The sequence below is a fragment of the Aegilops tauschii genome, chromosome 3, assembly GCF_002575655.3.
Source record: "Aegilops tauschii subsp. strangulata cultivar AL8/78 chromosome 3, Aet v6.0, whole genome shotgun sequence".
Lineage (NCBI taxonomy): Eukaryota > Viridiplantae > Streptophyta > Magnoliopsida > Poales > Poaceae > Aegilops > Aegilops tauschii.
Genome location: NC_053037.3, coordinates 625,625,144 through 625,649,970, shown reverse-complemented (window position 1 = coordinate 625,649,970; position 24,827 = coordinate 625,625,144). Strand labels below are relative to the sequence as shown.

Sequence of the window (24,827 nt, the reverse complement as noted above, 5' to 3'; positions counted from 1 at the left end):
TATTAAGGTAAACCTAACCATAGCATGAAACATATGGATCCAAATCAGCCCCTTACGAAGCAACGCATAAACTAGGGTTTAAGCTTCTGTCACTCTAGCAACCCATCATCTACTTATTACTTCCCAATGCCTTCCTCTAGGCCCAAATAATGGTGAAGTGTTATGTAGTCGACATTCACATAACACCACTAGAGGATAGACAACATACATCTCATCAAAATATCGAACAAATACCAAATTCACATGACTACTAATAGCAAGACTTCTCCCATGTCCTCAGGAACAAACGTAACTACTCACAAAGCATATTCATGTTCATAATCAGAGGGGTATTAATATGCATAAAGGATCTGAACATATGATCTTCCACCAAATAAACCAACTAGCATCAACTACAAGGTGTAATCAACACTACTAGCAACCTACTAGTACCAATCCCGGACTTGGAGACAAGAATTGGATACAAGAGATGAACTAGAGTTTTGAGAGGAGATGGTGCTGGTGAAGATGTTGATGGAGATTGACCTCTCCCGATGAGAGGAGCGTTGGTGATGACGATGGCGATGATTTCCCCCTCTCGGAGGGAAGTGTCCCCGGCAGAACAGCTCTGCCGGAGCCCTAGATTGGTTCCGCCAAGGTTCCGCCTCGTGGCGGCGGAGTCTCTTCCCGAAAGGTTGCTTCTGATTTTTTCTCGGACGAAAGACTTCATATAGCAGAAGATGGGCACTGGAGGGCCAACAGGGGGCCCACGAGGCAGGGGGCGCGCCCAGAGGGGTAGGGCGCGCCCCCACCCTCGTGGCCAGGGTGTAGGCCCCCTCTGGTACTTTCTTCATCCAGTATTTTTTATATTTTCCAAAAATGACTTCCGTGGAGTTTCAGGACTTTTGGAGTTGCGCAGAATAGGTCTCTAATATTTGCTCCTTTTCCAGCCCAGAATTCCAGCTGCCGGCATTCTCCCTCCTTATGTAAACCTTGTAAAATAAGAGAGAATAGGCATAAGTATTGTGACATAACGTGTAATAACAGCCCATCATGCGATAAATATCGATATAAAAGCATGATGCAAACTGGACGTATCAATCACGTCCGCGACAAGTAGACCGACTCCTGCCTGCATCTAATACTATTACTCCACACATCGACCGCTATCCAGCATGCATCTAGAGTATTAAGTTCATGAAGAACAGAGTAACGCATTAAGAAAGATGACATGATGTAGAGGGATAAATTCATGCAATATGAACTAAACGCATCTTTTTATCCTTGATGGCAACAATACAATACGTGCCTTGCTGCCCCTACTGTCACTGGGAAAGGACACCGCAAGATTGAACCCAAAGCTAAGCACTTCTCCTATTGCAAGAAAGATCAATCTAGTAGGCCAAACCAAACTGATAATTCGAAGAGACTTGCAAAGATAACCAATCATACATAAAAGAATTCAGAGGAGATTCAAATATTGTTCATAGATAATCTTGATCATAAACCCACAATTCATCGGTCTCAACAAACACACCGCAAAAGAAGATTACATCGAATAGATCTCCACAAGAGAGGGGGAGAACATTGTATTGAGATCCAAAAAGAGAGAAGAAGCCATCTAGCTAATAACTATGGACCCGAAGGTCTGAGGTAAACTACTCACACTTCATCAGAGAGGCCTTGGAGATGATGTAGAGGCCCTCCGTGATCGATGCCCCCTCCGGCGGAGCTCCAGAAAAGGCCCCAAGATGGGATCTCACTGGTACAGAAAGTTGCGGCGGTGGAATTAGGTTTTTGGATCCGTATCTGGTAGTTTGGGGGTACGTGGGTATATGTAGGAGGGAGAAGTACGTCGGTGGAGCAACGTGGGGCCCACGAGGGTGGAGGGCGCGCCCGGGGGGGGGGGGGGTAGGCACGCCCCCTACCTCGTGCCCTCCTGGTTGATGTCTTGACGTAGGGTCCAAGTCCTCTGGATCACGTTCGTTCCGAAAATCACGTTCCCGAAGGTTTCATTCCGTTTGGACTCCGTTTGATATTCTTTTTCTGCAAAACTCTGAAATAGGCAAAAAAAGCAATTCTGGGCTGGGCCTCCGGTTAATAGGTTAGTCCCAAAAATAATATAAAAGTGTATAATAAAGCCCAATAATGTCCAAAACAGAATATAATATAGCATGGAACAATAAAAAATTATTGATACGTTGGAGACGTATCACGTACTTCGCCAAGCTTAGGATTTTGGCCTAGCTTGGTAATGACCATCCGAAGTAGCCATCCGGTCCCATGTAGAAGTGTTGTGGCGGCGGCACCTGAGCGTCCCACTCCTGAGGCTCCTGCTCTGCCGCTGCCTGGTCGTTACGGTAGGCAATAATGTCCTCTGGCAGGACCTTGTATCCGTTCCTGGCAATAGAATCAAACAAAGCAGGTGCAGGCAACGGGATAACATCACGGGTATCCACACTGAAAACTAGGTTGTAACGAATGTTATTAAAGGAATCGGCGGTGTGGATAAACTGGTGATCTTCCATCGATTTGTGATCTAGATAAACTCGGGGCAAAGGATAATCATGCTGGTGTATCTAAACATTAAAGTGATTCGCTAAGCGAGTAGCATAAATACCACCATGAATCTTGCCCCGAGTTCTATTAAAGTGCAGACGACATGCAATAATAACCCCAAGGCTAAAGGTGTGATCATTGTGTAGTGAATGGTGTAAAATGGCGAGGTCGGGTGCATTGAGTGCACCGACCTTCTCCCTGGCAGTTAAACACTTCACAATAAATAAAGCAAAATAATGCACGGAAGGAAACTGCAAACTAGTAGTAGTGGCGTTCGACATGCCTCTCTCATCCCCCACTATCAAAGTGAGGGGAAAGTCCTCAAACTCTGCCGGTCTAGGATCCCTTAATGCCCCATCAGAAGGGATCAAACATATGTCACAAAAGTCAGTGAGCGGTATCTGACGGGTTTCAACATATAAATTAAATCGCACCTCAGGAGGATTGTTCCTACTCAGAAAATGAAAACTTTGCACAAAGGAATTTGCAAGGAGGTGGTGTTGGTCACACTCAACTGCGAGGAAGTCGGTCAGCCCGACATTTGCAACAAATTGGGCAAAATCTTGATGGAACCCGGCCTCCTCCATGAAGGCATTATGCGGCCATTCGCACGGCCGCACCTCCACCGCTCTTGGAGTGTTGAGTTCATTGTACGATGATTTCCCAATGACTCCCTTAGCATTCTTTTTGGAGGAAAACTTCCTGAAGATACTCATCTTATTCCTATGAATAAAATTCTGAAAATTTTAGTTCACAAAAAATTTGTCAACAAAACTTCACAAGATTGATAGCAACTACTCATATGGATGTCTAGAGGCTATATCAAGCATTCAAACTACTTAGAACTCTAAGAATTCAACATGCAAGCCCATTTACAGTAGCACCAAGAGTAGCTAATTATTCAAAATATAGACCACTAAAGCAAAAACTAATTGGAGCAATGGAGGAGTCACATACCAAGTAGCAATCCCCCAAAACAGTTTTGGAAATGGAGCTTCGAGCAAAGAGATCGAAAGCCATGGGTTTGAGAGCAAGAACACAAGAGAGAGAGAGAGAGCTATGGTGATTTTTTTCTGGAGGTAGGAGATGACATGGGCTAAAGGGATAAGTAAGAGGGGCCACATGGGGCCCACAACCCACCAGGACGCGCCTGGGGTTGCTGGCGCGCCCTGGTGTCTTGTGGGCACTAGGGGCACCCCCTTATGATGTTATTTGTACCAGAAATTCAGAAATATTCAGAAAAAATCGTATTAAAATTTCAGGGCATTCCGAGAGCTTTTATTTTTGGGTCTTTTTTTATTGCACGAAGAATTCAGAAAACATGATAAACATGGCATTTTATTTTATTTAACTAAGAAAAACAGAAAACAAAAGGTGGGAGCAGAAGGTTGTGCCTACCAGATTCATCAACTTCATACCTCTCAAAAGTGATCCATTAATAAGGTTGATCAGGTCTTATTAACAACCACTTTCGATTAGCATGAAACCGAAGAAATTTCGTAAAACACTAAGGATGTGTTTGGTTGAAGGGCTATCCTTAGAGGGACAGGGATAACCCCTTTTTACAGTGGATGCCACCTGTTTGGATCTGAAGCGAGGGAGGATAGAGGCAGCCCGATGCTTCGAATATTCGCTCAAAAAGGGGCTGCGGTCCGCCGCAAAAAACTGGCGGGTGGTGGCAACCACCCCACGCGCGCGTCGCTTCATTCGCCCGCAAAACGTTTTTTAGGCTGTTTACTCGTGCGAGACCCTCACTTCCCTATTATTCATCTTCTCTTTCTCCCCGTGCATGACGGCGACGGCGGTGGCGCATCACAGAGAGGCCTGCGAGAAGCGAGTTCTTCTGCCCTCTCTCTTCCTTTGATACCGTCTCTCACTACCTCCTGTGAATGGCGTGTGGTGGCCGGACGTTGTAGAGGGTGTGCAGAGGCAGCGGCGCGTCTGGATCTCGCGGAGGGCGGCGTCTAGATCTCGCGGAGGGCGTGTGGCCGATGATTGAGAGTGGGGGACGGCTGCATGTATCGTGGTGGATGCATGATCAAGGTTGCCTGCATGTTGTATTGCTGTTGATTCTTGGTGCTAATGTTTCGTCCGTGCTAGATGTGTGCTATGCATGCGTGTGTGCTTTGGATGGGTGCTATCTATGTATGTTCTCATGCGTGCATTGTTGCTGATGAATATTTTTTCTGGTGCAGGAGATTTGAAGGCTACCGTGAGTACAATCCTTATTCTTTATTCTTTATTCATCCTTTCAACCAAACACTTCAATGGCTATCCCCAACCATGTGTTTATCCTTCAAACCAAACAAAACATGGGTTAACCTCATCCACCCAACCAAACAAAAAATAAGGCTATCCCTAACCAACTGGTTGGGGATACCCACAACCACTCTAGCCTATCCCTCAAACCAAGCACATCCTAAGTTACCTCAACGAGGATATGCATATCCCCAACAACAAGTATGTCATATTTCTTTTTGGCAGTAGGTAGAGGTAGTTGAAAACTTCCAATAGTAAGTGTCAGAGATTTTTCAATAACATTAATACCATTGACTTTGAATTGTTTCTTCGGAAAATGCACCGTATGCTCATTACCATTGATATGAAAAGTGACTTTGCTTTTATTGCAATTAATAACAACCCCTGCAGTATTCAAAAAGGGTCTACCAAGGATAATCGACATGTTGTCGTCCTCGGGCATCTCAAGTATAACAAAGTCTGTTAAGATAGTAACATTTGCAACAACAATGGGCACATCCTCATAGATACCGATAGGTATGGCAGTTGATTTGTCAGCCATTTGCAAAGATATTTCAGTAGGTGTGAGTTTATTCAAATCAAGTCTTTTGTATAAAGAGAAAGGCATAACACTAACACCAGCCCCTAAATCACACAAAGCAGTTTTGACATAATTTCTTTCGATGGAGCACGGTATAGTTGGGATTCCCGGATCTCCAATTTTTTTAGGTACTCCATCCTTAAAAGAATAATTAGCAAGCATGGTGGAGATTTCAGCTTTAGGTAATTTTCTTTTATTAGTGATGATGTCTTTCATATATTTTGCATAAGGGGCCATCTTTAAAATATCAGTCAAGCGAGTACGCAAAAAGACTGGCCTAAGCATTTCAGCAAAACGTTCAAATTCTTCATCATCTTTTTTCTTAGAAGGTTTAGGAGGAAAGGGCATGGGTTTCTGAACCCATGTCTCTCTTTCTTTACCACATTTTATAGCCACAAAGTCTCTTTTATCATAACATTTATTCTTAGGTTGTGGGTTATCAAGATCAACATCAGGTTCTATTTCAACATCATTATCTGGTTCTTTATCATTGTCTGGTTGGGTATCTTCATGAACATTATCATTATCATTTTCATTATCACTAGGTGAGTGTTCATTACCAGATTGAGTTTCAGCATCAGAAATAGAAACATCATTGTTATCTTCAGGAGGTTTTTCTTTCTCAGGTTCACTAGAGGTATGCAAAGTCCTATCATTTTTCTTCTTCTTTTTCTTTTTAGAAGGACTAGGTGCATCAACATTAATTCCTTGAGAGTCCTGTTCAATTCTTTTAGGGTGCCCTTCAGGGTAAAGTGGCTCCTGAGTCATTTTGCCTCCTCTAGTTGCTACTCTAACAACAAAATCATTCATATTATTATTCATTTCATTAAGCAATTCTCTTTGGGATTTAGCAACTTGTTCTAGCTGGGTTTGTACCATAGAGGCATGTTTTCCTACACCTCTAACATCATTAGTGATTCTACACAACAAGTCACTCAAGCGAGCAATCATATCAGAATTATATTTCAATTGTTTCATGACATTGGCATTGAAGTGATCTTGTTTCCTAATGTAATTATCAAATTCATATAAGCATTGACTAGGATGTTTATTGCAAGGGATGTCACCTTCATCAAACTTTAATAAAGAATTTACCTCTACCACCCATGGGGGTGATGGTATGTCAAGGCCATGTATTTCTTCAATAGGTGGTAAATTCTTAACATCCTCAGCTTTAATACCTTTTTCCTTCATGCATTTCTTTGCCTCTTGCATATCTTCACGACTGAGAAATAAGATACCCCTCTTCTTCGGAGTGGGTTTAGGCGGTGGTTCAGGAAGAGCCCAATCATCATAATTTTTCAATATATTATTTAATAATTCCTCTGCTTGTTCAACAGTTCGTTCACTGAAAACACAACCAGCACAACTATCTAGGAAGTCCCTAGAAGCATCGGTTAGTCCATTATAGAAGATATCAAGTATTTCATTTTTCTTAAGAGGATGATCATGCAAAGCATTAAGCATCTGGAGAAGCCTCCCCCCAAGCTTGTGGGAGATTCACTTCTTCAATTCGCGCAAAGTTAAATATTTCCTGTAAGGCAGCTTGTTTCTTATGAGCAGGAAAATATTTTTCAGAGAAGTAGTAGATCATGTCCTGGGGACTACGCACACAACCAGGAGCAAGTAATGAGAACGGAAATAATTTGAGAATATAATAGTAGCGAATTTTCTCATCATGAGCAAAAAGGGTGGCTATATCATTTAACTTAGTAAGACGTGCCACAACAGTTCCAGTTTCATAATCATGGAAAGGATCAGATTCAACCAGAGTAATTAACTCTGGGTCAACAGAGAATTCATAATCCTTATCAGTAACAAAGATAGGTGAAGTAGAAAACTTAGGATCACATTTCATTCTGGCATTCAAAGATTTTTCTTTCAGTTTGCATAATAATTTCTTAAGGTCATCTCTATCATTGCAAGCAAGAAAGTCTCTAGCTATCTCCTCATCCATAACATAACCCCTAGGTATCTTAGGCAATTCAATTCTAGGAGAGATAGGTCTAATAGGTGTTTCATAATTCTCAGTTTCAAAAACTTCATCAGTTTCAGTAATTTCATTAGTTTCAGCATTCTCAATATCTTTAGCTCTAGCAATTTGTTCATCAAGAAATTCACCTAATGGCACATCATCACCAAGCAAGGCACTAGCATCATTCATAGCATAAGTTGCATCATCAATAACTTGCGACATATCAGGATAATAGCATGTGGTGGTGTTGCAAGTTTACTCAAAGCAGAAGGTGAATCAAGTGCAGCGTGTGATGGCAAATCCTTACCTCCCCTCGTCTTAGAGGGAACGATCTTGGTTTTAGTATCCTTCAAATTCTTCATAGTGATAGATAAATATAAATCCCAAGTGACTCAACAAATATAGCTATGTTCCTCGGCAACGGCGCCAGGAAAAGGTCTTGATAACCCACAAGTATAGGGGATCGCAACAATTTTCGAGGCTAGAGTATTCAACCCAAATTTATAGATTCGACACAAGGGGAGCCAAACAATATTTGCAAGTATTAACAGCAATTCAACCACACCTGGAGATTAAATATCTGCAGCAATGTGATCAGTAGTATAGTAGTACGATAGTTTTGATAATAGTGATAACAGTAGCAATGGTAACGGTAACAGTAGTAACAGTTTTGTAGCAGTTGTAACAGTAGCAATAACAATAGTAACTCAGCAAGAGCAATATGTGGAAAACTCGTAGGCATTGGATCGGTGAATACTTTGGATGATATTCATCATATAACAGTCATAACCTAGGGCGACACAGAACTAGCTCCAGTTCATAAATATAATGTAGGCATGTATTCCATAAATAGTCATACGTGCTTATGGAAAAGAACTTGCATGACATCTTTTGTCCTACCCTCCCATGGCAGCGGGGTCCATAAGGAAACTAAGGGATATTAAGGCCTCCTTTTAATAGAGAACCAGAACAAATCATTAACACATAGTGAATACATGAACTCCTCAAACTACGGACATCACCAGAAAGTATTCCAATTACTGTCAAACTGGGGTTTACGGATCATAACACGTAATAGGTGCATATGACTTGCAAGATCGCATCTAGAACATATATATATAATGGTGAAAACATAAACGGTTCAGATCTGAAATCATGGCACTCGGGCCCTAGTGACAAGCATTAAGCATAGCAAAGTCATAGCAACATCAATCTCTGAACATAGTGGATACTAGGGATCAAGCCCTAACAAAACCAACTCGATTACATGACGAATCTCATCCAACCCCTCACCGACCAGCGAGCCTACGAAGGAATTACTCACTCCCGGTGGGGAGGATCATGGAATTGGTGATGAAGGAGGGTTGGTGATGACGAAGACCGAAGATTCCCCTCTTCGGAGCCCCAAACAGGCTCCAGATCTGGCCTCCCGATGAAGAACAGGAGGCGGAGGCGGCTCCGTATCGTGAAACGTGATGAAACTTCCTCTCCTATTTTTCTCCCAAAATAGGAATTTATAGTGTTGGAATTAGGGTTAGGGGGGCCACGAGGGCCCCACAACCCGCCAGGGTGCGCCTGGAGGGGGTGTTGCGCCCTGGTGTATCGTGGCCAGCCAGGGCACCCCCTCCGGTGGTTCTTGGTTCCAGTATTTTTTATTTATTCTGAAATAAATCTCTAAAAACTTTCGTCCAAATCCGAGAAGTTTTATTTCTGCACAAAAACAACACCATGGTAGTTTTGCTTAAAACAACGTCAGTCTGGGTTAGTTTCATTCAAATCATGCAAATTAGAGTCCAAAACAAGAGCAAAAGCGTTAGGAAAAGTAGATACGACAGAGACGTATCATGCTGCCCACCAAAACGTTAATCACGCAGTCACGGTTATGCTGAACAAATCCCAATTGATTGCTTGCGCCATCGTTCTCACCACGCCTGGCGACCTCTCTGGCTCCATGCTTGCCCCCATCTCCACCTTCCCCTGCATCTTGCAATCAATTCCCGCCAGTTGCGATGGTTCACATCACTAGGCGCCACCATGGGTGTTGGCTGTGGCGTTTCGCATCAACGGGGTTACCCTTCTCGGCAGTGGCGGCAACATCAGGCGTGACCGCGCGAGCGACTCAACCAACCAGTGCCGTACCTCCTCAATTTTCCCTAGGTTTGGATCTCTTATCAACCTCGACATGCATTGTTAGATTGTATATTATTCAAATAGATCAATGATATATCATGTTTTTGCCCATTTTAGTTCAGACAAATTTGTGTGGATGAGTTAGTTTAAGATCAGAAATTTATGCACCCACATCCTAAGCGTCAACTACTCACATCTATGTACCATTTAGGATTCCTGCTAAATATGTGATCCTTCAATTTTTTGACTTATCTACCATTTCAACTAATTTTATGGGTTATTCAAATAAATCATGGGATGCTTTCATCCTTATCTAGAGATGCTTCCATATGCAAAAAAATTGAGCAAAAAATGAGTCAACACGTCGACTTATCTAATGGTATGCTTACCATCCTAATTTGATACGTTTCTTCCCTTTTTCATAAACATGCATATACCTTCCATGCTTCCAGTAATAATAATTATTGCTTCAACATTAACCCACTTGTGCTTCCAACACAACCTCAACATTGTGTTTTACATGCATAATGGAGGAAGCATGGTTTTGTATTGTTCTTTTTTCATTGGGGTATTTATATTATTTGAAGCATTCTAGAGATCTCCTACTAGTTTTGTATATGTTCAACGAATTTGCTACCTATGTTGCATGATTCTGTGCTCGGATTACAAGAAGCACATAGAAGACAGTAAGGTAGCCTAACTCCCGCCGGTCGCACTAACGTGATCTCCCTACTTTCTCTCTTAATTTCTTGAAAACATATCCATGGCAGTGAATTTCTACTTCCACCATTGCCACTATCCGCTTATTTTATTGTATATATACATTCTGCTTTAGCCAATATTTGTTTCTACTTCATTCAATATTAGTGTGTGCTTCAACCACGACCAATGTAGCTTCTTTGACTAAAGTTATTGAACCATTATTGTTGTATGCTTCATCATTTCTCATCGAGGTTTCCATGCATTACAGTTGATTCTAAATTTGATTTCATATATGTTTCCATGCTAGTAGACTTTTGTTTCGACCATTGCCTGTGTATGCTTCTTTTATTATAGACATTTTGGTTCAACTAGTTGTGTTGTATGCTTCAACCATGGCTAGTGTCGCTTCTTTTACTGGTATTGTTTTTAGCAAAATTTATTAAGACCCCTAACATTTTTAATGATATTGTTGTACATACATTTTGCTTCTTGCAACAAATAAATTGTTTCAACAACTACTAGTGCATGCTTCATTGTTTGCCACTGATGTTTTCGTTGTACAGACATTTTCCGCCCAGTTTAGAATGCTTCTTCATTTCTAGCACAATGGTCACAATGTTGAGTGTGATGCAGATGCTAGGCACCATTGCATGTTGGCGGTTGCCTTGTTGATGACAAAGAAGTCCGATGCGAATGGACCTCACCCACCATGATCGGCTAGTTCAACACGTGGTGATGCTGGCTATGGAGAAGTTCAATTATTATTGTTTTGTGAAACAAAAGTAGGTGTATATTGTTCTTAAGGAATAAATTTGTGCCGGTGTATATTCTTGCTTTGCTTCCGTACAATTTATTTGCGAAATGCAAATGTTTCCACCAAATGTGAATATTGTTTCTGCTAAATCAAAATAATTTTTCAACGGATGAAATGCTACCATAGCACAGAAATAATGCTTTCGTCGATACAAAAATATTCCTATCAATGCGATCAAAAATATTTACCCCTTGTACCATAAAAGGATGCTTCAATAAATAATAATGCTCATAAAGGATGCTTTATCGGTAAACAATAATCCTTCTATGCCACCTAAGCATGTTGGGCTGCACAAAATTGTATCTCCAATAACAATTATTTTCCTATATTTGTTTGTTGGAAGCAAATCACAACTTGCCAGAATTTGTTTTGATAATAACCGATATTTGGCATGATTTATGGGAAACAATTTTTCACTAATAGCCTAGTACTGTCATTCTAATGCAAACGTTCAATCTAGGAAGCATTCGATTAGGAAGCAAATTAGCGGACGTATTAACCGGAGGCAATTACAGGAGAAATTAATTAACGACCCAAACCAACAAACATGGGCCATATTAGCATAAGCAATTAATTAGCAACCCAACAAACAAACCATGCATCGGCCATATTAGCAGTTTGGACGACTATCGTGCTTCTAATCCTACATGGGCGACTAGTCAGATGGGAAGCAAGGTATCAGTAGTCTGATTGCTAGTGCTGCCCAAAGATAATAATATTTCCTCGTACTAGCAATCAGTTTAATATTTGCATGCATGCAGTCATAATGACACTCCAATCAGTTTCTTATTTCTTTTTTGCATGCATGTGGCGTATTAACGATCCCAATAAACAAAAAGTAAAATTGGTTTACAAAGCAAGGCATTAAATTTTCATCTTGGTACCTGTAATATGAGTTTGTGGCCTTGGTTTACAAAGAAAAATAGAGGGAGTATGTCTGTATGATCATAGAAGCAAAAGGAATATCCCAACTTATGTGTTCTTGCATAGTAGGTTAAATGGGAAATCACGCAAAGTCGGATAGAAACAAGGATGGGGAAACATGAATTATTTACAAATGTCATTGGTTCCCATATAAAAGTCCAAACATAACTACCATGAGAATCCATGAACTTCTCAACTTGCAAACTCGTCGTCCAATTCCTTCAAGTAGACCTAATTGTCCAAAACAAATAAAACTTGGTAAAAAGGAACAAGGTTAGGGTTAGACAATGATATGTATGATAGGCGAAAATAGTGAAGTGTGGAAGTAGATGACATCTAAGTGCTGGTGGTCATCAACAAATCGCAAACCAACACACTAAACATGTATAGAAAGCTACAAACTAGTAACCTAAAGCATTCCCCTCAGATATGACACGTTCATGGGCAGATATGAAGACTCAAAATGTAGAAAAAACTTGGTTGAGGAAATGTGGTCTTATCATTCTTTGAATCTGCAAATACAGCAAGGTGTGTGGTAGACTAGTACTGTTTCTGTGATCATCCAAGAACTTTCCTATGAAAACAAATACTGATGCACAAAACTACAGATCAACTTGTAAGAGTGGAGTACACATTTCAGAGGCCATATACCGGGCAAGGCAACAAAAGTAGAGTCTTTCATAAGGCATCTAAGACATACTATACATACCCAAAAGCACTATATCAAATTAATTTTATAAATGCTCTAGCATCCTGTAATCAACTAGTTTTGCAGAAATGAAAATTTTAGCTAACAGTTGATCTTTTCATGTTTACAACTAACCGCAGTGCAGGACACAAAGTTACGGCGGGCAAAATCATACGGAAACAGAAATTCCATGATTATACCAGCCATGTGGCTACTACACAACAAAAGGGCTTATAAATAAACTTTCAAAATACCCAATTCAAATATTCAGCAAATGCTGACAATAATATGAACAAATTACCCGCTCCCATGTGAATCTTCAAATCTCAGTATATCACACCCTCATGATTCGGCATTCATTTGTAGTAGGAACTTTGTCTGATAATGTAGACCTGCATCATTTACATAGCAGCGGCTATATCAAAGCGCCGGTGTAGTATGATTGAGCATCAATCAAATATTTATAATACTTTGTTTGGGCTTTACGCCTAAGTATATTTCTGATCATGTAGGGATTAGATTAATTTTGATGGAGGGAAATTAATCATAATACTAATTTAATATAAATAGATTATAAACAAAAATAAGAATCTAAATGGCTTATGCGAAGTTCAGGAATCAAAATAATAGATGATGAAAGTGTTGGGTGCGCATATGTGGGGTGCACCAGCCACTGTCCTAATTAATTTTGTGAAGTGCACACCCATTCTCACAGCAGGACATATATAGGGTTCCATGCATGGACAGATAAATTTCCAACAAATTAACAAGGGAACGCATAACAAATAAGAAATCTCACATACATAGAACGTATTCCACACGACCCACTCGAAGACCAAGCAATCACCATCAACCAGGTTGTGGTCCAAGGCGAACCTTCTCCATCCGGCGCTGAGGCCCGTCTTAAGCGCGAGGTAGCGCGTTTTGTACTCGACACCCTCCTCATCCTCCAAAGTGATGGTATCATCACTCCCCGGGAGATACAGGCCGCAGAACTGCGACGGGAGGCCCTGTTAGTGATGCAAATGAATGGCCCACAGTCATAAGACAGAGCGAGCGACCGAGACGGTTTGGTTTCAATAAGAGAGGGAAGCTAGTGAAGTGAATGCAAGAGTGAGCGGGCTTACGAGCCAGAAGCCTCCGGTGACATGAGACTGTTTCATGGGCTTGACAAAGCTGGGGTTGCCGCCGGGCACCAGCTTACGCAGCAGCTCTTGGGCCTTGGAGTTGGCATGGCGTCTGGCCTCATCTGTGGCGTCTACTCGATTAATTATGTCACTCCTCGTGCTGCTCGCCCTCCTTAAAAACAATCAATCGATAAAGATAAACTAGCTAGAGTGGTAAGTACGTATGCATCAAATCAAATGTTTCGGTTCATGGAGAGCAATGATGGGGTACGTACCTCCTAATCTTCTTCTTCTCTACCAAGGTTGGGTAGTCATCCTACATACATTACACCAAGTTAATTACATTTGCGAGCTGTACTGAATTGCAGACTTCGTTTTGATTGGCACTTTTTAATAAGATGGACGCATGCATCGTTCTGATGCAGAGGCTGGTGGTAATCCTTCTTTTCATTTTTTTTATAAAGATGCATTGTACGGTCGGTTAGTAACTGAATGAATGAATGAAGGAAGGCAAGAAGAGAAAAGTGGGAACCACGTAGGAGTACCTCGTAGCGGTACTTGGGCTGCTTGGGGAGGCTGGCCACACGGCCGGACTGCCGGACCGGGGCGTCCCGCGGCACCTGCTTCGGCTTCACAGACTTGGCTTCCGATCTGACCGGCGAGAACTTAGGGCCGGCAGCCTCCCTGACTGCTGCGGAGAGCTGGTGCAGACGCAGCTCCTCCAGCTTGCGATTGTTCTCCTCTATCTGCCTCCGGCGCTGCTCCTCGTACGCGATCGCTCCGGCCATTTCTTCTCTCGCTCTCGCTCGATGTTGTTGGGGGAGACGAACGCAACGCAACAGAATGAACGGGAGGAGATGAGATGCGGCGGCCTATAAATTGGACGAGATTCAAAACTTCAAACGTTCGAAATCACTTGCGCTTTCTCAGGGATTCTGTTGATGTGATCAGCACGCTTTATTTACGGCGAAGAAAGTTCGTCAAGCCCTGATATTCGTGGCATAATTCCAGAAACAAATCCCGCATATACAAACTCTAACGTACTCTTGCCATTTTATAATTTAGAACATACAAGGCGTATCGGCCGTTCTTCCCCTTTTTTTTTGCGAAAGTATCGGCCGTTTTTCCAAACCCACGGTTTCCATAAAAAACAGGTTCGTAACCTAACACAGAAAATAGGAAACTCACGTACGTAGAAAGGGGCAACTCACACAGAAATAGGAACAGGATGGATCGTATCCAAATAAGAAACTCCACACAATACAATCATAATTTTCCGTCTACAAAAACACAACCCCTCAAAATAAAATCGAAAAAAACACAAACATATTTTTTCTATGAAACGATTATTCACAGAAAAATAGTAAAAAAAAATTTGCGAGGAAGAAAAATAGTAAAACTTGTTTTGGCAAAAATCAGCAACATACTACTCTTTTTTTAGTTAGAAATTAGCAACATACTGGTTTCCTATTAATCGGCATTTAAAAATGTCATTAATTTTTAAATGTGTCCATGCAATTAATTATTTTATGTATTTAAAAAATATTTGCGTATATTTAAAAAGTCTTCATGTATTTGAAAACATATTCATGCATTTAATAAGATATCCATGTAGTTTATTAAAAGTGTTCACATACTTATTATTAGAACAATATTACTATGGTTTTAGTAAAGCTTCTACGCATTATAGAATGTTCATGTATTTGTCAAAAGTAGTTTACATTTTTTTCAAAGAACAAATAAACTAGAGAAACTAGATAAAAAATGGAAAAAATTAGAATAAACATATAATAAACATAAAAAGAGAGAGAGAGAGGTGGAAAAAAATAGAGAAAAGGGACGTAGAAAAATATAAAAATTGAAGATAAACAGAAAATCAAAAGGAAATAAAAGATAAAAAAGGAAAAGGGACATAAAATAAAAACTGGAAAACGGAAAAGAAAAAGAACAAAAATGAAACTTTAAAGAAGAAATCAGGAAAACAACAAAAAAAGGAAAATGTTGCAAAACCAAAAAAATGTCGAAACCCCATTCAAATTAACCAGACCTGGAAAACAAACTGCGCAAAACCGACGTGTACCGCGCCTCCTACTGGGTTGGAGCCAACCCCATGAGGGGCATTTTCCCTTTGCCAAGCCAAAGGGCTTGTGGACTCCTGCTCGGATAGCCTCGTAGGCCACCTATATGTACAAGGGTAGGGCTCCCAACACCACCACAGAGCTTCACCACAATGGATTGTGGCTCCTAGGTGACCTCTTCCGTCTAGGGTGCCAAAACACCCAAGAGTAACAAGATTCACAAGGGATTAGTGGGGGGAATCAAATTTCTCTTGGTGGAAGTGTAGATCGGGGCCCTCTCAACCAAACCTTAGAGAAGACCCCCTTTATATAGTGGATGAAATCCAACCATTTTTTGCCCTCTGCCGGCAGCTAAGCGGTACTACTGCTCCTAGGAGCGGTACTACTGCTCCTAGGAGCGGTACTACCGCTTTACTACCTCACTCACACAAGAAGTACATGGAGTACACGAGCAGCAGTGCCGCCGGAGCGGTACTACCGTCGCCCCCAACAGTACTACCGATTCGAGGTTCTGGACTGAGTTAGGTATCAGTAATAGAGGGTGCTAGGCCGGCAGTACCGCGCCAAGCGGTACTATCTTGGTAGTGCCGCTCTACTACCGCTTAAGGGAAAATGGAAACATGAAGTTGAAGCAGGGGAGAACCTGCAAGCGGTACTGGCAGCGGTAGTGGGAGCGGTTGTAGTACCACATGAGCGGTACTACCGTGCTACTACCGCGATTAAGAAAACTGACAATAGAAAGTTCCACGCGTAGGAATCCCTAAGCGGTAAACGCGCGGTAGTACCCAACGGTACTACTGTGGGAACTACTGGTACTACCGCTTGTATGCTATCTCAGTTTACACAGAAAATAGGAAGATGGGTCCTTTTTCGATAAAGGATGGATTTTATTTGCTCAAAATGAAGCATCAAGGAGATACAAACATAAGGAGTGCACACCCGGTCTCTGCATAACTAAGATGCACACAGCCAACATAAACACACACATAAACACGCCGGCAAGTAGCAAAATCATATAAGATCAAAGCTATGCCTAAGCGTGGAAAAGGAAAAAAGAAACCCCAAAACATAGGACATTGATCGATAAGCTACAACAATGACCATATCCGCACCAAATATTTTTTGACACCACAAAGACGACGGGAAAGGTTCTTCAATAGCAACGCCTTCATGAAGGGAACGACACTGAAGCGCCGCCGTCGCCGGATCCAACCATCAAAGGCTAGATTCTAAGTTTTCACCTTGAAAAACAAGTCCATGCAGCATATCCGAGCAATGCCTTCAACAAGGTAACGATGCTTCTGCATCGCCATTGCCAGGTAAACCCATCTCGGTTTAAACCTTGGCTTTCACCACGAAGCTACAGAATGGGCACTCGAAGTACCGCCAAATCGAAGTCAACTGTGTTGTCACCACCACTTTTCCACGATCACGACAGCTACGTGCGATAGGCCAGAAATCCCAGCGCCGCCGCTGCCCACCCATACCTGTGCGTCAAGTCATTGTCCATAGATTGCATCTTGACGTCGAAGATAATCTGACCGAAGTGGATGCCGCCAAAACTTAAAGGAGCCTTTTGGCTGCATCCCGCAACCACGCCATTACTAGGCGCCAGCAGGAGCCATTCTTGGGAGAGGAACCCTCATGCCGGTGCCCACCACAATTCGGCCGGTGCCACGACGCAATTCCAGTGCCAATCCTGAATCGGCCATCACCAGAGGAGCCGCTGGGCTAGGCCAAGCCGGATGGAACGCCCTCGGCAACACAACTCGGCCAGGACGGACCCGACGCAGTCCAGCCGCCTAGCAAAACCTGCCTCATGCGTCGGGTGTGGGGGATGGGCATGGCTGCACCATGGCTGATGGGTTAGCCGCCGGAGCCCTCCGAGGCGCCCAACGCGGCAGGCCCAGCCGGAGCATACCGAGTCAACGTCGTAGCAGATCGGATCGGGGCGTGCGGTGCAGATCAATGCAGACCAGTCAGCTAGATGGGGACAAGAGAGAGGGGGGATGAATGAGAATGGAAGGAACGGGCAGTACCCTGCCGCCGCCGTCAGCACCGATAGCCTCCTCCAGCGGCGGCGGGTGGGCATGGACGGTGGTGGGAAGGCCGCTGGGTGTGGCGGAGGGGTGGCCTCCGGAGTCGCCCGTGCGGGCAACCCGGGAGGCAGTTTTCTCTTTGTGCCAGGAAGATGGGTCCTAGGTTGCGGAAAGGAAATGTGGGTGCAAAAGTGGTTGTGTACGTGTTGATTCCACCCATACCTTTCCAACACGGACCCCCTCTTAATAGTCCGGTTTTCCTACGACTCAAAACCACCAAAAAGAAATCATCGGAAAATAACCTTCTTTACTCTAAACCACCGAGGGAAAATAAACCGTCTCGTGCCTCCTAGGATAATCTCTAAAATACTCAATGCACACGGTTAGTCCGCAAAACGCATTGTCATCAATCACCAAAACCACTAAGAGAGAAATATGCCCTAACACCTAGTCTCGTCTTTAAGATCAGGTCATGTATTGCATGATGATCTTGTCCTCCTAATCATAAGTAAATATTTAAGTAACCAAGATGGCAGCAATAATGAGAACGTGTTGTTGGCAGAACAATGATCTTGGACAGACCTAACTTATGATATACTATTGAGATCCCATCGACACTTTAGTTATCAGTATTATCCTATCATGTGTGCAATAAACCACCAACAACAACTCAAGAAGGCCGCCACCACCCAACATGCCCCCGAAGAGATCGAAGGAAGGATCTTCGAAAACACCTTCAAGAAGGCAAACGACGGTTCGAGAACGCTGGCATAACCAACATTGACCCCTGTTGATCGCAAAGCTTTTGCCCAGACCCACACATGACCACCCCACCGAACCCTTTAACATTGCTTCCATCACAACCGGCCACAGCCCAGCGTGAAGAAGTACTCTTTGATAATGCCTCCAAGGAGGAGGGTGCCTACAGGTGCCAACATCATTGACACAACCCCCATCAAAGAACAAAGCTTTCGCCCAGAGCGTTATGCCTCGCCACCTCTGACCCAAGGTAGGGCCTAGGCCGCTGCGAAGCTTGCAAGATCAATCCTGGCATTCAACAGTGGAAAACATCGGGAATAAGACCAAGAGGAACAAAAGACACAATGGCCGCACCGCCATGCTGGATTACTTGCATCGATGTCGACACCACCACCACAAGTGCAACGAAGGCACAAACAAGGCACAACACTGCTCACGCACCACTGCATCGACCCGCTAATAGCAACATGCATATGCGCCATGGTTGAGGCCCATGCGACGCATATCCAAAGAGAGGAGCATGTCTTGCACGACCGGAGGCATGACCACCTGCACCATAAGGAGGCACACAACTCAAGTTGCCCGATGGTTCCAACCATGGCGCATCACGTCATCCACATTACCACTATTATTGGCCGCCGCCATCGAGAAGCCAGGGGCCGCCACCCTTCATCCCGAGCTTCACAGAGCTCCACGCGCGGGATAGCCGAGTCCATGGTGCCACCACCCGTAGAGCAGCCGGCCCCATGGCCCAAATCGAGCATGCATGAACCCAACCAACCTCGCGAGCAAACACCACGCAGTCGCCTTGCCAACCGCGTGGCAGAGAACGGCCAGCGCCACCATAGACCCGACGCATTACGGCGATGGCCGCGATCACTGGATCCGGGCGCAAGCCCCAATCCACTGCGACACAACACACCACCAAGAATCCACCACGAGGAGAAGGGAAGGATGAGGTCACCACCTTAGTGCACTGAACCCGACGAGGTCTCCGTCGCCGCCTCAACCGAGGAAGATGAAGACTGGCGTGAGCATCCCTAGCCACCATTAGGAGATGGGGACCGCCGCGGCGACGTCATATAAGCAGGCGACATCGGCAGAAGGAGGAGGCGGAGGAGGGTGGTGTGGCGGCACTAGGGCATGCGCACCCGGTGATGGTGTCCTGGACTAGTTGGTTCTCAACACGTCGTCTCCCAGCCAGTGGCCTCGGCCGAGGAGCCCCATGGTAGTTCACTAATGGGCCGCATCCAGAAGACCTGTACCAGGAGGACTCCCAAAGGCTTGGCGCGCACTCCAAGATCAATAGTCGTGTGCACCACGATCTGCTAAATACGTAGCCAACATATCTGTAATCCTAGATCCCCAAGTACCTATAGAAACAGGGGGGTAGGACACATAGAGGCCATAGACAATCTCATGGTAGAAACACCTGTACTATGTACTCCATCCACAATCAATACAATCCAATGCAGAACATAGGGGTATTATCTCTTCGAGGGAGTTCAAACCTTGGTAAAAACCTTGCGTATTTTGTTACCATCGTACTTAGGCTAACAGCTCGGGACCTCCTACCTGAGATTTACCGAAATTGACTCTAACATCCGGTGTCGCTGCTGGGGAGCGACATAAGGGGAAGGGGAGTGTGTTCCCCTGTTTGACGAAACGAATTTTAATTAGGGAGGGAGATCCATTCCAAATATTCATAACCTCAATTTTTCGCACAAATGTGAACTTTTTACTTGACGCATTGTCATTCGTCTGAGTATACTTATTTCATCCTAAATTGGCACTAGCTTTCACTATGATGGACATCACAAGATAATGCTATCTGCATTTGCTCTCATTGACATAATTAATCTTGACAGGATCTATAATAAATCATGGAGGCAACTGTCCGCTGCATGTTGGGTTGCATGGATACTCGCAGTCTATCTCTTTCTCTCCTTGGCTCCTTCCATGGTACCAATCTCCTGCGGCCTCTGCAATGCTCTGCTCGACAAAATTGTGATAATCCAAGTAACAACACGGTGAATCAGATACCACAGATTCCTCGCAAAAGAAATAGATGACATAGATAATGTGTTTTGCGTTAGAATTTTTAATTCCCTACCTTATTTCCAAGCCTCGGGGAGATTTCTGAATTCCAAGAGATGCCATATAGGGATTGGCAGTGAGTGAAGCATGAATCGATGAACAATCCCCAGTCCTCCTTATCTTCCACAACCTTGAATGCACCCACCATTGTGTTCCTGAAGGCTATTGACACGGAAGCTGAATATTCAGTGTTTCGTGGCACAGAAAAGGCATTGGAGTTGAATGAGAGAGGAAAAATAAATGGAATGACAAGCTAAGCTAACCATCAAGGACTTTGATTTGTGTGGAATTGCAGTTGCGGATATTGTCCTTGCAAATCGACCACGGCTTATCAGGAGCCGATGAAACTGGTACAAGAACATTTCGTATCTGTGGCAAAGATTTATCGATAAAACAGTAAGAACTTTAAAAGAGAAGTTGGAAGAAGAAGAAGAAGAAAAAACATTCCAAATTACCTGCCATGAATCATACGCAGAGTTGAGAATAAACATGGGGGTCCGGATGCTCTTAATAAGCTCCGCGGGGAAGAAACACTAGGAGCAACATTATTTTAGTTAACGAACTGACTGGCATAATCTATTACAGGAGCAATTGTGGCAAGAAAATCAAACTCAACAATGGAAACTACCTCGGTTGGCTCCTTGTTGGCAAGGCAGTCCTTGGGCAACACTTCTCTGACATTCTGAAATTAATTTATCAAACAAAGAAAAAAATAACTCAACAGCATTTAGTACAAAGTGGCATTAATCACATGGACGGAAAAATATTGCAGTGTTTATTGATTGTTGCACAATACTAAGCACTTGAAAAAAAATCAGAGTTTTATAAAGCCTTTTTCTGGTATTCAAATTTTAGAGAAGTGCAAAAAGGACTACAAGATGACCACAAGGCTTGATTATAAAACAAGGCATGTCTTTTAAACTTTGAAGCATGTCCAACAGCTAACCTGGAGGTGAACAACGCCATCATAGACAGACCAAAAGGACCTTTTCCCTGAAATATCCTTTCTGTCGAAGAAAAAGGTACTTTAGTTCAAGTGCACTGAAATCATCGCGGTTGGAACAGTCCTTAGCTGGTGGGTCACATTTGTTTTCAAGAGTCTTACACGTCAAGAAAAAACCCAGCATCAGCAAGGCATTTAACTGAAACATCGCGAGAAAACCGTGCACTGAAATCATCGCAATGTAGTATCGTGGCTAGACCACCAGCAGAACAGCCTGTGAGGAGGGCCTGAAATGTGTAGAAAAATGAGGAATCTCGCATGGTGTTGCTGAAATTGACAGAGTAATATGTATGTACTGCCGGTTCGTGTTGAAAACTATATGAACTTTGTAAGTTAAGCATGACCTGTGTAGCATTGTTAAGTCCTTTTTCCATGAGTTCGTCAATAACCGCTTGGTAGATGCGCAATCCTCTAAAGTGAAGTGTGCTTCCATCCTACATCATCATCGCCAACAGAACATTACTTGAAGCAACGGAGACAGCGACATGATACCAAGACTCAGAAAATTCACCTGTGCTCGACCTTCCGCGTCCCCAGAAAACGACGCCCCATCACAATACCGCACAAACACTTTGTTCCAGTTGTAGAAATCTGATTACACGCTGATCAAAGTTAGTGGGAAAGACATATCAAACAGGTAAAAGAAGTACGATTATGCAAACAAACAGGAAGATAACTAATATAACGATGGAACAAATAGATAGGCATCAGTGATTACCAGGATTTTGCAGCTGGTCACTGCCGAGGATCCCAGCGCCGGCGAACCGCATCGGTTTCATGAAGTTGGATGAACCGAGCGCGTACATTCTGCGGTTGGAACAGTCCTTGATTGTGCTGCACCAGCCACCACCCTGGGTTGTTTGTAATTCAAAATAGACAGGTCAGTCAACTAATTGCCCTACCTTGAGTCTACCTGCTTAACATCCCCATCATGTAGAAGGCATCTTTTGACAGAAAAAATAACAATGAAAAGGCATCTCGTTGGTGGCAACAGAAATTAGGGCCCGGGTCTCTATCCCGAACCATACTTTGATTATGAAAATTGTACCTTTTTCGGTTATCAAAAGTGTATCTTTCGAAAGATCATCCACTACATTTGAGCTTCTTCTTTTGTTTGGTAATTTGTGGGAGACGTGAATAAGAAAAATAAAATAGCCACACAGTATATAAGAAAACGGGTCAAGGATGGATGAATCGTGATCATAAGAAGCAACGGGTGATTCATGGGAGGGATGATAGACAGTGCGGTACGAACCTCTAGATGGATGAGCCAGCGGTTGGATCCGTCGCCGGAGCCTCTCTGCAGGTGGTAACCCGGCGGGGTCCCATCCAGGCACACTGCTCCCTTCTCCTGCGCGCCGGCGAGCAGGGTCAGCGGGACGGTCTCCGGCGGCGGCACGCGGAAAAGCGGCGGACGGAGAGGGCCGGAGGCGGACAGCAGCAGCAGTGTCAGAACCGCCGCGGGGAGCCCCCACGCGAGCCAGTCCGGCGGACGCCGGCGCTGCTCCGGGGGCTGGAGGAGGAGCGGCTCGGTTGTCCCCAGCGCCATGGCCGTCGCGTCGCGGGCACGAGAGACGGAAATGGTTTGGTTTCGGCGCCTGTTGCTTGCTCTAAAATATTGTTGCAGCAAGTTCGGTGAGGTCTCGTGCACTCCACTCACCACCCGTCCTCTCGTAAGCTGGCGCGAAGCAAAATAATTGCGGAGATACCCGCCAAATCTTGGAGCTGAAAAGAGCTTTGCTACTACCATTTGGTACAAGCAATAGTACCTTCTACGGTTTTGCTAGATCCAAGTGGCCTCGGATAGATTTTCCTTGCGTATGAATCGATGTCTTCACGTGGGTTGAGATCCTCTCCCGATGGATATCAAGCTTGACACTCGATGGATATCAAGATTAGGTCAGACGGATAGCACAACTACGTCATCCCAACTTCTTTTTATAAAAAAGTAGTACTACTCCATATCAACGTCTTTTGGGCTTTTCCCCATTTTCCATTCTCAACTTACAAAATGCCAAGTTAAAAAAAACTTACAAAATGCAGAATTGATTTTTTTACTAAGTATATGAATTAATAAAATAACACCTCTTCATTCTGGGAAATTTCTCATGCTTATTTGGTGCTTGAACTATACACTGTCCAACCAACGGACTAACATAGGTGGTTGGAGAAAGAGTGAAGCCTGCCCCCCTCCCCTCGAGCCGCCGCCCCAGGTGACTCTGAAGGCCAGCAACGCTTGCACCGAAAACGGCCCCTCCACCACCTAACCCCCTCGTTGCCACCGGAGGAGGCCGTCCGTTGGCAGACAGCGGCGGCGGGGCAACTTTCTCTAGTGTTTATTTTCTCTCCCAGCCGCGTCGTCTACTCCCTATCAGGCGTCCAACTCCTCACCGACGGATCTCGCAGCTCCGGCTCCAGATCCAACCATGGTGGTTTGCCGGCGAGCAGTTCCTTGGCTCTTGGCATCTTCAGCAGCTCTTCAGTGGCGGTTGCAACTCAGCGAGGCTGAAGGTTGCGTGGTTGTGCCCCCTCTCCAGTCTGCCTGCAAGCTAGCCAACATTTTTTACGTCAGTGCACCAAAATCTCCATGGGCTCTGAATGCTTGACGCCATTGTGCCATCCATGAATTTTCCCCAAACCGCTAGTGGTGACGCTCCTCCATGCTTCCCCGCCATCTGGAGTGAATAGCATAAAACTACCACTTTTTGCGTTAGGGTTCCAAAAAATACCAAAAAATTGTTTTTAACTGATAACTACCAAAACAACGTCGATTGTTTCAAAAAACCCAAAACATTCGTTGCTAAGAAATTAAACCGGTTTATGACTGGTCGGGCCCGAACCTAAATGAACCCTCTGTTTAACTGTTTGTTTGGCTGTTAACTGACATGTGGGGCCCACATGTCAGTGTCTTTTCCTCATTTTCTTCTACTCCCCTCTGCCTCCCTTCTCCTTTCTCCCTATGAAGCAGACCTGAGACCGTCGTGTGGCCATGGCCACTGGTGCTCCTCCTACGCATCGCCGGATTGAGGGGGCTCACGCTCGAGCTACGGCCAGCAACAACGCATGCTCCGAATGTGCCCTGTACGTAGGGCGTCCCCAACCACCCACCCGCCG

General features: G+C 44.0%; 2 protein-coding genes across 2 annotated transcripts; both read right to left on the bottom strand.

Annotated features, from left to right (window-relative positions):
- Positions 1-12,966: 12,966 nt before the first annotated feature.
- LOC109771278 (B3 domain-containing protein Os06g0194400-like) lies at positions 12,967-14,525 on the bottom strand. The gene is made up of 5 exons (XM_073496035.1): positions 14,283-14,525; positions 14,013-14,053; positions 13,738-13,909; positions 13,414-13,620; positions 12,967-13,002 (listed from the first exon to the last, which is right to left on the bottom strand). Exons 1-5 carry the CDS (start codon positions 14,523-14,525, stop codon positions 12,967-12,969), a joined length of 699 nt encoding a protein of 232 aa, XP_073352136.1.
- A 5,803-nt stretch (positions 14,526-20,328) lies between these two features.
- On the bottom strand, positions 20,329-23,326 carry LOC109771263 (pectin acetylesterase 5). Its single transcript, XM_020329959.4, has 11 exons — positions 22,969-23,326; positions 22,432-22,564; positions 22,225-22,304; positions 22,058-22,147; positions 21,816-21,940; positions 21,657-21,717; positions 21,339-21,392; positions 21,166-21,243; positions 20,974-21,079; positions 20,727-20,872; positions 20,329-20,605 (listed from the first exon to the last, which is right to left on the bottom strand). The coding sequence occupies exons 1-11, from the start codon at positions 23,260-23,262 to the stop codon at positions 20,495-20,497; spliced, it is 1,278 nt and encodes a 425-aa protein (XP_020185548.1). The 5' UTR covers positions 23,263-23,326; the 3' UTR covers positions 20,329-20,494.
- Positions 23,327-24,827: the final 1,501 nt, after the last annotated feature.

Coding starts and splice junctions, on each gene's coding strand:
- LOC109771278 (XM_073496035.1), bottom strand. CDS start 14,525: ATGGCCGGAGCGATCGCGTACGAGGAGCAGCGCCGGAGGCAGATAGAG. Junction 13,910..14,012: donor GAGAAGAAGAAGATTAGGAG/GTACGTACCCCA, acceptor ATTGTTTTTAAG/GAGGGCGAGCAGCACGAGGA. Junction 13,621..13,737: donor TCACCGGAGGCTTCTGGCTC/GTAAGCCCGCTC, acceptor CATCACTAACAG/GGCCTCCCGTCGCAGTTCTG.
- LOC109771263 (XM_020329959.4), bottom strand. CDS start 23,262: ATGGCGCTGGGGACAACCGAGCCGCTCCTCCTCCAGCCCCCGGAGCAG. Junction 22,565..22,968: donor GCTGGCTCATCCATCTAGAG/GTTCGTACCGCA, acceptor CAAACAACCCAG/GGTGGTGGCTGGTGCAGCAC. Junction 22,305..22,431: donor TGACCAGCTGCAAAATCCTG/GTAATCACTGAT, acceptor GCGTGTAATCAG/ATTTCTACAACTGGAACAAA.